At 31.7% G+C, this 12,202-nt stretch overlaps 1 protein-coding gene across 2 annotated transcripts in view; it reads left to right on the forward strand.

The window, feature by feature from the left end:
• LOC109113006 (probable phospholipid-transporting ATPase IIA) overlaps nucleotides 1-12,202 on the forward strand; it is a 54,057-nt gene that overhangs the window by 4,311 nt on the left and 37,544 nt on the right. For both annotated transcript variants that reach the window (XR_006158299.1, XM_042751517.1), the window contains exons 5-12: nucleotides 2,518-2,576; nucleotides 4,731-4,782; nucleotides 7,438-7,532; nucleotides 8,003-8,083; nucleotides 8,181-8,256; nucleotides 8,953-9,029; nucleotides 9,119-9,279; nucleotides 10,018-10,160. Coding sequence is in view for 1 of the 2 variants with exons in the window: in XM_042751517.1 (XP_042607451.1) it covers nucleotides 2,518-2,576; nucleotides 4,731-4,782; nucleotides 7,438-7,532; nucleotides 8,003-8,083; nucleotides 8,181-8,256; nucleotides 8,953-9,029; nucleotides 9,119-9,279; nucleotides 10,018-10,160 (744 nt within the window). In the remaining variant the exon portion in view is untranslated. The remainder of the gene's footprint in view (nucleotides 1-2,517; nucleotides 2,577-4,730; nucleotides 4,783-7,437; nucleotides 7,533-8,002; nucleotides 8,084-8,180; nucleotides 8,257-8,952; nucleotides 9,030-9,118; nucleotides 9,280-10,017; nucleotides 10,161-12,202) is intronic.

The following is a 12,202-nucleotide window of genomic DNA, read 5'->3' on the forward strand; positions in this document are numbered from 1 at the left end:
TTTGTGAAAGTCTAGCAGTGTGCATTCAGTTCAAGATACAGATTTGTTATTTCTGTAGTGTTTTTGTTATTTTATTTTTTTATGTTTGCCATAGATATCATTTTACACATTACGTGTGTGTTGTAAATGGAATTATAAAACATTTGCTCACTTTCAGAATTTTTGCAATAAGTTAAAGATATGTTGTTGTTGTTAAGCAATTTATTTTATTTTTGTAGTGTAAATTTTAAATTTTATTTTCAGACTTTGCTGACACAAGTTATAACAACTTCCCCATAAATTTGTGTGTGTGTATATATATTTATATTTTTTGATGTACATGTGGTATTCCTGGTCAAAAATGACCGGCCTACAAATACTTGATTATAAATTTCTTGTTGGCTGTATTATTATGAAATCTTGGATTCAATCATTTTGTAAACTTATTTTCTTATATTTAGCAAAGGTTTTGTATTTCTTTTTTGAGCTGGTTGATGGTAGGCCTCATTGATCTAAACGTATGCACCTCAGATATATAGTGAATATTGACAAAATTGTATACAAATGATGTTTTTTTTTTTTTACTCTTTTTCCATCAATCTGTTCTAAGAAGAAAAACAAATCCTTTGCTAACTGAAAGAAAACAAAATGAAAAAAAAACAATAACATAAATTGGTAATATAGAAAAATAAAAATTCAACAAAATAAAAAAAACAAACATAAAAAACCAAAAATAAAAAAAAAAAAAAAATAAAAAAAAAAAAAAAAAACCATAAAATACGAAAAAGAAAAAAAAAACAGCAACAATGCTACACTGCCCTTTTTATTCATATGAGGCTTGCTAAAGTATACAGATGCATCAGCCATAAAACAGATTGCTGTTTGTCTTTAAATTGAGGTAGGGATGTAAATTGTATCATATACCAGGGGATGAAAAGCGTCTGACAATAAAAAAGGAAGAGAACCGCCTGCCGTTTCCATCACATGCCTTCCTTTGATCTGGCAGGCTCTCTTCTCTCATAAACCCTGTGTATGCACGCTCGGCAGTAACGGCCTCCATATAAGGCTCATAGAGCCGAGCTGTGGCATTTGCTGGCTACATGGGAGGGCTTGTGATTGCCCTGCCCAGACCAACAGGGATGAAAAACATCAAAGTTCATCATATTTAAACTGGCCCTCAACTCGTTTTTTAATAGACTCACACCATTAAAGGTGGGTGTGGGATTTATGGTCGCAGGTCACACCTTCCGGAGCAGAACACTGTTTTTCCTGGTTTCTGGAAGTTTGAAATTTAAGGGGACGATACCAAGTGACCAACCTGTAGGGGAACGGTTTAAACCAGTGGAGTAGGTGATAGGGATAAAATATAGGCTGAATTGACACAATAATTTATCAAAACCCAATATAACCAACACTGATTTAATTGTTTGTTTGTATAAAACAAATCTGCAACAGTACTGCACTAAATGCAATAAAAGTCTCCTTTTATTCTAAAAAGAATGCACATATACATATGTGCTAATGTCTTACATATGCATTGGTAAAGGTCTCCACAGGGGTTAAAGGTCCCTGACCTTTTCCAAACAATTTTAGCTGTGTATTTTCAATGGAACGAGAGATCGTTCTCACAGCACTCTTGTAAAGCCGCATAGGAGGGTATTGTCTAAAAACAAATGGAAATCTCATATGCACTCAGAGCTTTTGAGAAATCTGAATGGGGACTTAAAGAAGGCTTAAATATGTGAGTCTTCACTGGAGGTTTTATCATGAAATATGCAGAAGTAGGGCCACGGGTGAAACCTCTGACAGATGCTTTTTTATTATTACATTGATTCCTATTATGCAAGTTGTTGTTTAATGGGAGATTATAAACCTTTTCTAGTGCACAATGTATGAGGATCGAACAGAAAGTCATGGAAATTTCTTTTTAAATTATGAGCTTTTGTAGTTTTGATTTGATCTGAATTATGAAATTGGCTAGAAATTGGTGTGGAATTGCCGAAAAGTTGTGGAAAATTAAATAAATTGAAGATTTTTAGATTTTAGGCATTGGTTTTTCAGATTTTTGTACTTTTTATTCATTTTATTATTCTTTGTTTTTCAATCTTATTACACTTGTGGTGTTTCTTGTTAAAAATGACTGACCTAGAATTTCTCATTAAGCTAAATTATTATCATTCAATCTTTGTGTCAGCTTTTCATTTAGCACAGGTTTTGTATTTATTTTTGTAACTGATTGATCGTAGGCCTCGTTGATCTGAGTGTACATACCTCAGTTTTCCAAGTGAATATTGGCAAAATTATCTGTAAATAATCTTTTTGTACTTTTTTACTTTGCTCTGAAATATGCAACTGGCTAGAAATTGCCCTAAAAATTGTGGGAACTCTAGATCAGTTGAAGATTTTCAGATTTTAGGCATTGCTTCTTCAGACGGATTGCTTTTATATGTTTAAAATAATTATTGAATGCTTCAGCTACAATTTTCACACTTTTTTTGAAATGCATCAGTCTGAATTTCTCTTTATCTCTCTCCGCAGGAACTGTGAAGGTGAAAAGTAGTGGCATCCAGGTTGGAGATCTTATCATTGTTGAAAAGGTTGGTTTGCTAATCAGCTCACTCATTGTTAGGAATTGAGATCTTCTGACAAATGGCATCTCATACCTCTCAATGCTTTAGCTGTTTACCTTCCCCTGAGATTAGGGCAATTTGACCCCTCAATGGGGCGGTAAGACATAACAAGCTTTATATGTATATGTAAAATGAAGATTGTGCTAGAATGTGCATTTTCAAACTGAAAATGTAAGGTTTTCACACACTAGAGCTTAGTTTTGTTATAGATCTAAAACTCCAACATAGAATATTTGGATTGTAGTTATTTATTAAAGTAACCAGTGGATCAAAAAGGTCTATGAGCTTTTAATGCTGAAAAGAGCTGTCAATCATTTTGAATGACTGAAACATGTGACCCGAGGCCAGTGGTTGGTTATTAGTAATCCTGCCTAATTCCACTCTGGTATTTAGTGTTGCCTTTTGTTCAACTGTTGCCTTTCTGCCGTGTAGACTGAAGCCTATTGTAAGGGAATTGCACTGTTGGTTTCCCCCTGTGAAGTCTGAGAACATGAAATTTGAGACACGTCCGCAGTCTCCAATTACCCACCAGGCTAATTTTCTTAAAAATGTTGATTTTACACAGAAAGACGGCTCACACATGCTGCGCTCAATCTGGTTTTGTTAAAAAAGCACAGTAAAAAAAACTTTATTATTAGGCAACCTCATGTGTGAATCTAATGAAAGCATGTCCAGCTCACATTCTTTTCACCCCAAACTTTAAAAAAAAAAAAATTATATATATATTTGCATGTTTTGCATAAAGATAATGCATTTGAGCATTATTTTACTGTTTTCCTCACCAAATTCTCATTATATATTTCAGTTTTGGTTTCTGTTGCTTTTAATACAGTATTTTGTTTACAATATTACATTAACACCGTATATAAAAAAAATATGCAAATTAAACTCTTATAATTTTTGCATTATTGTAATGAAAAGTGGGTGGAAAATGTGCTTAAATGTCATGAACATACTGCAACAGTTCATTATCTTCAGTATTTTATATATATATATATATATATATATATATATATATATATATATATATATATATATATAGACCTATATATATATATATATATACCTTATATATATATATATATACATAAAATTACATGACATAACTTTTAAAAATCTAATATATGACAAACACACAAAAATACATAAACATCACAACATTTGGAATTTAATTACAAATCTCAGCATTTGGAATTTAATTTTAATTAGGTTAGTGTTATTATACTCACACACACATGCATACACATCTCAGCATTTGGAATTTAATTTTAATTAGGTTAGTGTTATTATACTGTCATTAACACAATATTTTTACTATATTACAAAAAATGACTTAAAAATATGTAAATTCTAAGATAAAATCTAGAATTTATTTTGTTATATTTTAAATTAGGTTTCTATTACTTGTTTACTGTATTACATTAACACAAAATATTAAAAAAATAAATAAATCGATCAAATGTTTTCATTATGCTAATGAAAATTAGGAGAAAAATGTGCTTGATTGTCATGAACATACTGCAAAAAATCAATGTATATCAACATAATATAATATAATATAATATAATAATTGTCACAGATTTTGTAGTATTTGAATTATTATTTAGACTTGATAAATCAATTATGTCAGCAGCTTTCTGGTTGTATTTCACCTTTAATGTAATACGTTTGATCTTCTAGCCCTAATCTGTGGAAAATCCAATTGGGTTTAATATTTAGAGCTTGCATATGGGTTATGGGTTACATATAGTAAAAGCGTAATTGATTAAAAGCGTAGCCCACGTCTGAGATACCGAAGTCCTGTCCGATGTTTTGAAACATCTGCCGAGTTTAATAGCGTGGCGAATTCATCTTCTAATAACTACAAACAGAGCTGGGAGTGAAGCGGGGGTCAGGCCGGGTGGAACGGGCGGTCAGAGCTGCCACGGGGCACCACCCAGTGATTTGCTGCGGGCCGTACTCTTAAAACCAGCCGAATACTGGTAATTGAGTAGATTAAAGCCAAACTGAACTCATACAACTAAACCAAGGTGACTGCTGCTGACGACATGCTCGAGTCTTTATCTTTTACCTTGTTTTTCTCTCTTTCTTCTCCTTTAATCCCTATCTCTCCCTTTATAGAATCAGCGTGTTCCTGCTGACATGATCTTCCTGAGGACCTCTGAAAGAAATGGTAAACATCTGTCGGTCATTCATCCAAATTTCCCAAACAAAAGGGCAGGGGAAATGACATGGCCGCGAGGGCAACTGCATGTAGATGGAGGCATTAGCCTAAATCTCAGACATTTAATGATCTGCGCTGAAATTGCCCAGAAAGATGGCATGCAATGTGATTTTTGAAATTCTCTTTAAACCCTGACTGCTTTAGGTTAGTGTGACCAGACTTGTCCTGTTCATAAAACATTATAAAACATTATACAATTTGAAAAAATAATTAAATCATAATTTCAACATTATATAAAAAATATAAAAAAAATATTAATAAATAAATATTAAAACAAAACAACAAAACAATTAAAAACAATCACAAACAAACTTTACAGACAGAACATATATTTATATTTATGTTTATATTATTTGCATATTTTATTTATATACATTATTTATATATTTTTCTATTTTTTATATTAATATAGTAAAAAAGGCCCCATAGTTATCACTTAAAATGTAATTTATCTGTATTTCTACTTTTAGAATTAAAAATAAGTTAAACATTAAAATTTAAAAAAATAAAAAAATTTATATAAATAGTAAAAAATCACCAAAATAACTACTTATAATCATAAATTAAAAAATCACAAATCGATTTATATTTATATAGTAAAAAAGCCCCATATTCATTACTTATCATCTTTATTTTTAGTTTTAGACAAAAAGACAAAAACAGTCACAAACAAACTTTATATTTATATTATTTGTATATTTTTATGTTGTTTTATAATTATATAGCAAAAAAGGCCCCATAGTTATTACTTACCAGTTTCTAAAATTAAATTTTATCTTTTTTATAATAAAAAAAAAAAACAAACTAAACAAAAAAAACAAAAAAAAACACAAACAAACAAAACTTAAATAACATAAAATATATATTTAATATTATATTATTTATAATATTTTCATAATTACATAATTTATATACATTATTTATATATTTTTCTATTGTTTTATATTAATATAGTAAAAAAGGCCCCATAGTTATTACTTAAAATGGAATTTATCTGTATTTTTACTTTTAGAATTAAAAATAAGTTAAACATTAAAACTTAAAAAAATGAAACAGAACAATTAAAAACAATCACAAACAGACTTTACGGACAGAACATATTTTTATATTTATATAATTGGTCAGTATTGATTTATATATCGATTTATATTTATATAGTAAAAAAGCCCCATAATTATTACTTATCATCTTTATTTTTAGTTTTAGACAAAAAGAAAAAAACAGTCACAAACCAACTTTATATTTATATTATTGTATATTTTATATGTTTTTTTTTAACAAAGCCCCAATATAGCAAAAAAGGCCCCATAGTTATTACTTACCAGTTTCTAAGATTTAATTTTATCTTTATTTTGTTCTAGAATAAGATGAACTCATTAAACAAGACAATTAAAAACAATCACAAACAAACTTTACTGACAGAACATATATTTGTAGTTATTTTTATGTTTATTTGTATATATTTATTTTTATATTGCCATATATTTATATAGCAAAAACTGCTCTGTAGTTATTCCTTACCAGTTTATTAAATTTATTCTGTTAGATTCATGCATTTATTATTTAGATGATTAACATATTACCAATTTATTTTGACATCAAGTGTGCTCATGACTAAATATAATTTAGAGTATGATGTTTCATACTTCATACTTCATCACTTTACTACATTTGCCATAATCACAAAACTAGTGTATTTGCCCGTTTTCTTATTCTTTTCACACTGATAAATTGACTTTTGAACTAGAAATCTGGTCACCTCACAGTAGATGCTGTGTTGAGAGACTGATGCGATCTTGAATGACAATCTTTTTGTCTTTCAAATTTCAAGGTAGCCAGAAGGAAAATCAAGGCATGCAAAGTAGCTCAAAATTTAAAAATGAGACACTGCAAACAAATTTAAAGTGCCATCAGGAACGAAAAAAGACAATGATTCATCTGAATAAGCAAATCGGGTCAAGCTTTATTGTGTAGTTTTGTTGCTAAGATAAAAACTCTCATAAACAACTTTTTAGTCTCCATGTTTGTAGGTTTTGGAAAAATGAGTAGCTACTAATTGGTCTAAATAGATCCAATGAACTTTTTTTCAGTGCTGGAATTCCGCCTGGCTGAGATTTCCTTTTTGGGGGGGTGGAAGTTGCCAGTAGTGCTTGATGTGTTAGTGTTACGGGAAGGGAAGCATTGTTATCTGCCCCGCAGATGGACACCATTAGGCAATTATTAAGAGTCCAGGGTTGAATGGCAGAGTAAGATATCTTTAAATGAGTGGGGGCTGGGAAGGTGACATGCTCTAATGGCAGCACTAGCTTTTTTATGCTTACTGGAGTTCTTTGCATGACTAGCAGTTCAGTTTGGCTGAAGAGCACATTTAATCAGTTTAGACACTGCATGTGGCCGGTGGGTAAAGATACTATTCAGTCAAACAGAAACTTTTTTTTTTTGAGTCACACTGCCCTCTGGAGTTCACCAGAAAGACATTTCAATAAAATGTTCTGTTTAAAATGTCTCCAGAAACAATAATTAGGGATATCAGACTCACTTTTTTGTATCCTAAAATATTTAGATGTATATTTCGACATTGTTTTCCTGTTTTACATCCTAAAGGCTCCTGTTTTCTGAGGACTGATCAGTTGGATGGAGAAACTGATTGGAAACTGCGCCTCCCTGTGGCCTGTACACAGAGACTTCCTACCGCTGCTGTGAGTTTAGTCCATGATTCCTTTGTTATTAAAAGTCATAAAAGAGCATTGGATTTTCTTGGATTTTTTGCATAAATTCATCACATATTGAGATCTGATCTTTAGCTAGTTCACAATTACAAACAAAGACATATTTTCAAACAAGTGTTACACTAACCTAACAATGTTATTTTTTGTTTTATTGAAAGTCAAAATCAACTTTATTGTTATTTTTTTGCACATTGCATGGATAAAAATGAAATAGTTAATCCAGAAAACACACAAAAAGCATTACCTTTAAGAAAAGGAATTGCAGAACATGAGTTTAAGAATTGTTGACTATAAATATTATCCTTAAAAGCCTTAATTTTCATCATTACAGTTTTTTGTTGGTATTATTGTGGAGGTTAATCATGGATGTTAAATTAGTTTTGAATGCTATTTCATGTTGTCATAAATGGCTTAAAGAAGTTATTTCTACATTTCCTCAGGATCTACTGCAGATCAGATCATTTGTTTATGCTGAAGAACCGAACATTGACATCCATAACTTCATCGGTACCTTCACTAGAGTGAGTGCACATCTCATCGTTCGTCAGAGGAGATGTGTTATTTTAGTACTGACAAAACCCTCATTGTGTGCCGTGCTTTTTGTTTTGCATCTGACAGGAAGATGGAGACCCTCCAGTTAATGAAAGTCTGAGCATTGAGAACACTCTGTGGGCGAGCACTGTCATTGCTTCTGGTAAACAGCGGAAAATAATGTCTTACAAACAGAAAAATATTAATAATTAATAATATATATCAATCAGAGATTTTAATGGAACTCCAAGTGAACTGTGCATTGTTAGTCTTATTTGATTAGTTTAATGATACTATTAAACTACTAAATGTAATAATGAATGTAGCTGATTAAATGAATACTAATATATTCACCAGTTGATTAGATTCCAGTAAGTGCATTAATTTACTGGACATGCAATTTTGTAATATTTCGAGTGAATGCAATCGCTGATAATACAACAAAAATGATATTAAAAGCAATAGGCAATGATGATAGAATTTTGAAATTGAAAAACATGAAGTAATCATTTATTACATTGAATTTTTTTTATTTTTTTGCTAGTATCACCATGTGCATGAGGCACCAGAACCACAATTTCAGAGATTACGATTACCTTTACTGACGCTAATTACATAAACTACGTCATGATTATTGGTTGGTTTTCACTGAAGCAACAACCAAAAATGCTGCAAATATTTCTGTGATTTTTGAGAAAAGCAAATTCAACCATTTTTGGCTGCAAAAATAAAAAACAAATAGTCCTGCAAAATCCTGGTCAGACACAAAGTGGCTTAGTGCTTCTCAGCCATTCCTTTTTTTTTAAGCTGAGAAAAGCTTGTTAGATATTCCTCATAAATGTTTTGTTCTCTAATCCAGGCACAGTGGTTGGGGTGGTGATTTACACCGGTAAAGAGCTGCGCAGTGTAATGAACACCTCCAACCCAAGACACAAGGTACAATTAGCAGTCAACATAAATTTAGACCAAGTCCAAAACTTTGAAATCTGTGTCACACTCCTACTGCATGTGATGTGCTGTTGCAGATCGGCCTGTTTGACCTGGAAGTGAACTGTCTGACTAAGATCCTGTTTGGAGCTCTGGTGGTGGTGTCTCTGGTCATGGTGGCTCTGCAGCACTTCGCTGGACGCTGGTATCTCCAGATCTTCCGCTTCCTTCTGCTCTTCTCCAACATCGTCCCCATCAGGTAGAAGTTATTCTCCTCTATATGTCGGTAAAGTCTACAGCTGTCAATAATTTTAAGATCATACTTTGATATGTTTAATGCTGAATGTCCAGTAATGCTTAAACGATCAATCAACTGACGTTTGGCATTTTTATGACTACCAAATTGCACAAATTGTAATACATATTGGGCAAGAGTTTCAAATGCTTGCAAGATTTTTTTAATCCCATTCCTGTATAATTTCTAGTACTCTCTCCTGAAAGTGGCTGAAAAGCCAATAATGGGATGCTCCAGTGTATCGGCCAGTAATTGGTATCAGCTGATATAAAGCAGCTGCATTATCGGCCATCAGCCAGTTGTTTAAAAACAGTCAGTGATTAGGGCCAATTATATGCTGTCAATCCAAATTATGTTATTATAAAAACTAGCTTATGTGCAGTTGAGTTGTGTACAAATTCAGTTTTATTTGAGTGTAATTATTATATCTGAAAATAAATCAGTTAAAGCAGTAAAATATAGAGTTTGTGCTCTGTTGTAATTTTAACCTCTAATATTATTGTAATGTACCAAATGAGAAGGCTCCCTATATAGCTTAAAGCATTAGTAGGAAGAGATATATATCGGTAAATATACCGATAAATTATCGGTATAGGCAGATGTTATCCTGAATAATTGATTATTCTGAATAATCAGTATTGGCAGAGAAATTTAGTGTTGGTGCATCCTTAATGTTTAGCACTTATTATGCTTTATTTTCAGTTTGCGTGTGAATTTGGACATGGGAAAAATGGTGTTCAGTTGGATGATCAAGAAAGACTCTAAAATCCCCGGGACCGTAGTCCGAGCCAGTACCTTCCCAGAACAGCTGGGCCGGATCTCTTATCTGCTCACAGACAAAACTGGTATGATTTCATTTCAAATGAAAAGCTTGTGTAAAATCTGCGTTTTTGCTAACAAAGTGACAAAAGGTGACAGATTTTAGTTGGATTTTTAACATATTTAACTTGTTACAACGTATGCTACCATTCAAAAGTTTGGGCTCAGTTTTTGTTTATTTTTTGTAATTAATTTATGTTTTCATTCAGCAAAGATGCATTAAATTGTGACAGTAAAGACATTTATAATGTTACAAAAAAGTTCTTATTTCAAATAAATGCTGTTCCTTTGGAACTTTTTTTTTTTGCTGTATTTTTCATCAAGTAAATTGAATCAAATAAAAACATTTCAAAAACAAAAATCTTACCGAGCCCAAAAATTTGAACAGTAGTGCGTTTTAGAGTAAAGCAGAATATACTGTGGGAAATATTTGGTTGTATTGTGGAAATTATTGGTTTAATATATTGTTTATTAGCAGCACCCTAGCAACCATCGAAACATCTTAGCAACCACATCACAACAGAGCCAATCACCACTCATATATTTTCTTTAGAAAAAGTCTAGTTACGTCTATACAAAATGCAAATTAATTTTATGAATGAACCAAAGCAGAAATGAGAGCCTGGAAGTTATTGCTTTGACAGTTAAATTTACGCTTCTTAATGCAAAGGGCTTTTCTGAATGAACCAAAGCAGAAATGAGAGCGTTGTGCCGGTGCGTTAGAGAGTTGATAGTGTTGAAGTGTTTTTAAAAGTTTCTCCCAGTAGCTCACAGGTAGCTGAGGCTCTTGCCATGGGGCTTAAACTTGTGTGCCGAGAGTGCAGACATGCCACTTATTACAGTCTTAAATCAGAGACGAGCTGAAGGTTCTCATCCTCACACACTTACCGCACAGAGTCAGCCAGCGCTACCCTTCAAATTTATGCATTCGACCGCCTGTAAAATTACAGCCTGTTTCCCACACGGACGCTGATGTAGCTTGACCGAGCCAGTGAATAAAGGAGGTCAGAGGTCATCGTAATGTAAGGGGCAGACCAGCGACGCCTGACTGAAATACTACCGAGAGGCTCTGTTTAAGAGCGGCCGACACGAGAGGTGTCAGGAAACAAACCTGAGGCTCTTTGTCATTAACAAGCCATTAGTGTTTATATTGTTTAGTTTGAGGTTTTTGGCTACAGGAAGTGCATGTCGATCAGGGGAGGTTGTTAGAGGCTGACGGTTCCTTTCACAGATATTTCTATTTTATTGGCTATGTTTGAACTCGAATGCTAGTGTATTGCATACTGTACAGTATGTACTGTATACTGCCTACTGATTAAAAATAGTTGATAAGATAATTGCTGTAACTAGATTTTACAGACAAGACATGTTGTGGTGTATTAGTAAGAAGGTCTAGACTGAAAGATTGTACATTCGAACCCAACTACAACCATTGGAACCCGGTGTTATTTTAGTGTAATTGAGATAATATTAATATTTTGAACTGTTTTTCTTTTATTTTTAATTTTCATTAAAATTTTAATTAAAGGTTAATTTTGTTGTTTTTGTCATTTTAGGAGTTTTTGCATTTTTTTTTTAATTTAATAGTTTTATTTAATTTTATGTCCATTTTAGTTATTTTAGTACATAAGTTTAACTAAAATAAAATAAGAAATGTTTCCTGAAAGTTTAAAATAAGAAATGTTGACTAGATGTTTGTTTTTATAGTTTGTTATTTCAGTAAGTAACTGAAATTTTTTTTTTTTTTCTTTTTTTTTTTATGGTTTTAGTTTTAGTTAACTGCAATTACGCTTTTAAGACCTTGATCTAGACATTTGATCTTCTTTTATTTGATAGGTACCTTTAAATGTTACCAGTGTTATTTTAGTATTATGTATATACTTTAATTTATTAATTTAAATGACTTTTTATTTTTACATTTTTCAGTTTTCTTTTTAATTTTATTTTAGGTCTTAGTAATTTTGTTTTGTGCTTTTGTCATTTTTATTAGTTTTTTTTTATCTTTCTTTTTTTTATCTGGTATTTAGAAATGTTAGTATTTCAACAAACCTATTTTGTATACATTTCT

This window comes from Cyprinus carpio, chromosome B23 (assembly GCF_018340385.1).
Source record: "Cyprinus carpio isolate SPL01 chromosome B23, ASM1834038v1, whole genome shotgun sequence".
NCBI lineage: Eukaryota > Metazoa > Chordata > Actinopteri > Cypriniformes > Cyprinidae > Cyprinus > Cyprinus carpio.